Source organism: Pleuronectes platessa, chromosome 19, assembly GCF_947347685.1.
Source record: "Pleuronectes platessa chromosome 19, fPlePla1.1, whole genome shotgun sequence".
Classification (NCBI taxonomy): Eukaryota; Metazoa; Chordata; class Actinopteri; order Pleuronectiformes; family Pleuronectidae; genus Pleuronectes; species Pleuronectes platessa.
Genome location: NC_070644.1, coordinates 19,913,578 through 19,918,635, shown reverse-complemented (window position 1 = coordinate 19,918,635; position 5,058 = coordinate 19,913,578). Strand labels below are relative to the sequence as shown.

Below are 5,058 nucleotides of genomic sequence, written 5' to 3'. Positions count from 1 at the left end.
AGTGACCGGTGAAGTCGTGTTCACCTCTTGTGGCTGATTGCACAGATGAGCTGCTAATCACTCATAGAAACTTTGGAGGAGAGGTCAGGGACGGCCTACGCTGAATTACGCCCATTTTAATATAAACTGCATATTTTAATACATTCATGCATTTAAGGTGACGCATGCAAGAGACGTGGGATTATGGGAAATAAGTAATATGGTTTCTTTCTCTCGCTGTAAAAGAATCAAGCCAAATTATACCGGAGATGGATTCCGCCATCTTGTGCTTCTGACCATAAATCGGAGCATTGCTATTGATCATCAAATAACTGATCAAAGGACAACGGGTAAAAGAAAATGACAGAAACAATCTTTGAGATCAAAAAAATGTTGATGTGATCTTATAGTTTGGTCCATGACCCCGACAGCCAGCCACAAGGGGGCGATCACTGGTATTTACAAAACAATATTTTCATTATTTCTATTTCCCTGTTCTCAGATGATTCACTGTGATCCTTCCCCCTCACTCAACCTGTCTTGAGGGCGGCTGCAGGGAGCTGGATGCAGAGGATCATCAGTCCAACACTCAGCAGCCTCCCTGGTCCTTCACCGGCCAATCACACGACTTCTCCTTCACCGAGTCGTCGTGTCCGTCAGCCGAGCACACGATGGAAACGGCCTCTTAGCTCTTCACATTAAGATCTCTGTCCTCATTAACTGGAGGATTCTCTCAGCCTCCACACATCATCATCATCCTCCTCATCATCATCTTCATCATCATCTGTGACCTCATCTTCCTCACAGTTGTCATCACATCACCCTCCTCTTCTTCACCTTTAGTGCATCATCATCATCCTCATCATCTTGAGTTTATCATAACCATCATTATCACAGCATCATCACTGTTTTTTCCTCTTCCACCATCTTCATCACTTTCATTACCCTCATCATCATCATTCTGAAAACTACCCTCATCACCAGCATCATAAATTTCCCTGTCATCATCATCGTTATCACGATTTAAACACTGTAATTAATGATGAGCTGTTATCAGACATGAACTCCCAGGAAATCGTGTCTAGACGTTACAGTTACAGTTTCTTTAATGCAGCATCAATAATCCAACATTAAGAATATAATCAACTAATTGCAGATATGAGAATGAAGACATTTATGTGCAGCTCCTGAATCCCACTGGGGAAAGACGTGGGGGTGGATCACCTCACCCTGATAACAGATCTTTTTAATATGAGCGTCCTCGTCAACATCACAGGACGGTGAGGGAGCCAGACGGGGAGATCGAGCGAGAGCCAAAGAGTTTCCTCCTGTTCGGCTCGGCCTCAAAACTTATTAGACAGATAAATGGGAGCTGGACCAGCGCGAGCTCCTTTCTGTGGCCGGCTCGATCAGATAGCAGCCGGCCTTTCACTGCTGCCACCATCTCATCTGTTGACCTGTGCTGGCACAGCCGGGCCGCTCCGGTGGCAGAGACACGGCTTTTTTTTCCATCTCACCAGGAAACTGCTTTGTTGCAAATTATCTTTTGTTTCTGTCCAGATAAAGTTCTGATCTGAAGGTCAGACGGTGGATATGTGCTGCTGCTGCCGCTGTTTTCCTTCTTGCACCTTAAAGGGGACATATTATGGAAATTCCACGTTTGTAGTGCTTCTACATGTTAATTTAGGTATGTGGCATGTCTACCGTCCCCAAAACTCTGGAAAAAAACAACTCCTGCGATTTGTTGTGGTTCCTCTATTTCAGAAACGATACGCTAGAGTGCGGCGAATGGGATTAAGACAGAAATAAACGTCATAGTCACACCATGCCCATAAACAAGGGACCCCCGGGACACCTCTAAACGTTGACTCAACAGTGTGGAAGGATGCTGCTGCTGCTGCGCCAGCTCCCACTGCTCCCACTGCTCCCACTCCTCCCACTGCTGGGGAGCTGGGGCTCTCGCAGCCAGGCTTCGGCCCACCTGACTCTGGGTCAAAACGATATGGTTGCAAGATTGTTATTTCATCTCCAGAGTAGCCATATTTCTACAGAGGTAATGGATGGCTAAAAATCTGGGCACTTGTATCTCGTGAAGGAGGGAGGAGGGGAGAGGGGGATGGGGGGGGGGGGGGGGGGGCACTCAAAACAGGTCAATCTGAGGAGGGCTGTTTTAAATGATCCTTTTGGTATTTTGACCAAAACATGTTACAGACATTTCATTAAGACCCCAAGGAGCCATATCAACTGTGGTAGAATGTGCATACGATGGGCTACACACAGCCTCTCTGAGTCAGTGTGTATTTGCTCGTGTGTGTTTCACCACTGCTGGAAAAAAACAGACATCCTTGACCAGCTTCCTGTATCCATGGTGATAGGAAGTGCTCTCCAATCATATTCCTGTTCTGTGTGTTGTGCGTTTGTGCGTTTGTGTGTTTGTGTGTCAGGGAAACGCTCTGTTTCCTGCTGTGTTCACCGGCTTCCTCAGGATCTGCACCGGGTCCTGGAGAGCGGCTCAGTCTTAACATGGGCTCCTCTCGTTGTGTCGGGTTTTTATTCGATCTATTAAGTTTTCGACGCGATCAAATTCAAATGAGGTAAGTTGATCATTTTTCTTGTATTTAAAAGACAGTAAGGTTTTCTTATGATGTCTTCTTTAACCTAACTTGTATTCTACTCGTTTAGATTAGTGGTTAACACATCTTAATATTAATATTAACATACTTCAGGAGTCTATGTAGAGTTTTACAACAACTAGAAGTGTTTTAGAGCAAAGTTTAACTATTTGATTAAAGAGTTTTTTCGTAAAAAGAAAGTGAAATTTGAATTTAAATTTGTAGAGGAGACACAGACACAACTGCAAAATGAATTTTACTCTAATTTACTGTTATCAAAATCAAACGTTAATATATCTAACGATGTGTTTTTCAATATTAGAGAGTAACTCAACATGGGGATGAAAAGCTGAGTTTTGTTGCCCTCTGTGTTTGCAAGTTCTTATGACAACACTTATGGGTGTGGCTTTATATTATATCATCAAGTACCCACACACCACCGAGTACATTCACTGAAACCATGTGAGAAATTAAAGAGAAGCAGATTTTCAGCTGGTGTTTAGTTGCTCTGCCAGTGGATAACTTCATTCTTCAGTGTATTTGTATATTAAAACAACAGTATTCAACTTAATACATGTAAACACAGATTTAAAAATGATGCCAACGCCTCATTTATCTTTATTGGAAGTTGTGATCTTCATCCTGAAACAATCAGTAACTGAGAAGTTTTTCTTCCAGAACATCGTCAGTCCAAGCCTCTTGAAGCTTCCTCCTCTGAGACACCTGCTCCCTCCTCAACATGGAGAACTGATTCATCACCATCCAGCAGAGCTCCACCCCCGACCCACAGGGATGCAGATTGGTCATCAGGTCACTGGTAGGACCCCTCTGCAGATCCCCCCCCAGCCGAGCCTGCCCCCGGTCATCCTGCAGGACACCATCCTGGTCCGAGCCCTCATCAACCCCAAACAGGAGATGGAGGAACCCCCCCAGCCTCAGACTCCACAGTCTCCCAGGACCTGCAGCCCACTGGGAGCTGCTGGGAAGTCCTGCTGGAGCTTAGATACCAGGGTGGCCGTGCTGCTGCTGTCTCTGGCTGGAGCGGTGATCCTGCTGCTGCTCTACAGACTCCTGCAGTTCAGACACAGGTGTGTTCAACATGGTTATTTAAGATGTGGAGGAATTTGCTGTCACCAGATCAGCCAGATTCGATTCCCCTGCTTATAATCAACACTCATTTGACCTGTGTCACGTTTGTTTTGTGTTGCGTTGTGCAGGCTGAGCGTGGCGAGGGCGAGGAACGCTCTGGAGTACCAGGGCTTCTACCGCACAGCCACCTACACACTGAAACACCCTGCACCGCCGGGTCAGGACCGGCCGCCCAAGGACAGAACTGTCCCTGACGCTAACCCGAGGGTCCAGACTGTCATCACAGTGACACCTGTTGCAATCGTCCCTCTGCCGCCCCCGCCTGCAGCGTGTCCACCCCCCCTGCCGCTGCCGCTCCCTCCACCTCCCGCCCTGCATCCGCCCTCTCCCCCTCTGACACCTCCTGTCCCGGCCATCCCCCTCCACCTGCCGATGATCCACACCACCCCCCCCAGCCCTCACCTGTCGTGGGGGGCCTGCTCGGACGCAGACGTCTACTCTCGGATCGGAGCGTTCAGGGCGTCCAGGCTCTCCAGCCTCTCCAACCTGTCCAGCCAGTCCAAGGTCATCCTGTTCGAACACTCGTCTCTCTGAGCGCCCACGTGGATCATGAGTGGAGACACATGAAATGCATGAAGTGTCGTGATGGACAGGACATGATGATGAGAATACACTCTGTATGCTGTCTATTGGATGTTCAGATCATTTCAGGGATGCACGAGTTCGGGGATCGAACCTGATTCAGTCTGGAGGAAACGTTGTGTGACAAGGACACATGGACAATTCTTTCCCTCGATAATATTTACGTTTATTCACAATCTTTTGAAACCTGGAGGTAAACATCAACTTAAAGAAAGACTGCTGGTCTTTACCTGTCAAGTTCATCAGAGCTCGTCATCCAATCAGAGCCTCACAATCTCTTGACCTCAAAATTATCATCAGCATCTTTTTACAGCTCATTGATTGGATGTACAGTTTTAACAGCAACCTTTTCTAATGCTTTTCTTACATTTAAATGCTTCACCGACATTTTCCATTTGGGGAATTTACTCAAACAGCAAGTTTATTTATAAATTAATTTAATTAAACCATAGTCCAACGGCCTAACGACATAATATTTCAATTAATATAACAAATTAAGTTACAAGTCTTAACTCCTAAAATTGGGTGATCTATGAAATATGAATATGAGACTTTACAAACTTTGTAATTCCACTGGCTATATAACAAAAGATGAGATTATTTAAATATATTGTGGACAGTGCAGAATGTTGTCTTTCCACCATTAAACTTTTTGTATATTAAAAAAATATAATTTATTTATCCAATCCACACTGTGATGCTTTATGCCAAAGAATAAAAGTTGGCATTTCCTCAG

The 5,058-nt window shown here is 45.5% G+C and overlaps 1 protein-coding gene across 1 annotated transcript; it reads left to right on the top strand.

Annotated features, from left to right (window-relative positions):
• Nucleotides 1-2,389: 2,389 nt before the first annotated feature.
• Nucleotides 2,390-5,058, top strand: LOC128424844 (uncharacterized). The gene is made up of 3 exons (XM_053411265.1): nucleotides 2,390-2,573; nucleotides 3,270-3,679; nucleotides 3,809-5,058. Exons 2-3 carry the CDS (start codon nucleotides 3,384-3,386, stop codon nucleotides 4,272-4,274), a joined length of 762 nt encoding a protein of 253 aa, XP_053267240.1. The 5' UTR covers nucleotides 2,390-2,573; nucleotides 3,270-3,383; the 3' UTR covers nucleotides 4,275-5,058.

Bases quoted from the DNA above. Each gene is read 5' to 3' on its own strand.
- LOC128424844 (XM_053411265.1), top strand. From the start codon at position 3,384: ATGCAGATTGGTCATCAGGTCACTGGTAGGACCCCTCTGCAGATCCCC. The intron at 3,680-3,808 runs GTGTGTTCAACA...TGCGTTGTGCAG, and splicing joins CTCCTGCAGTTCAGACACAG to GCTGAGCGTGGCGAGGGCGA.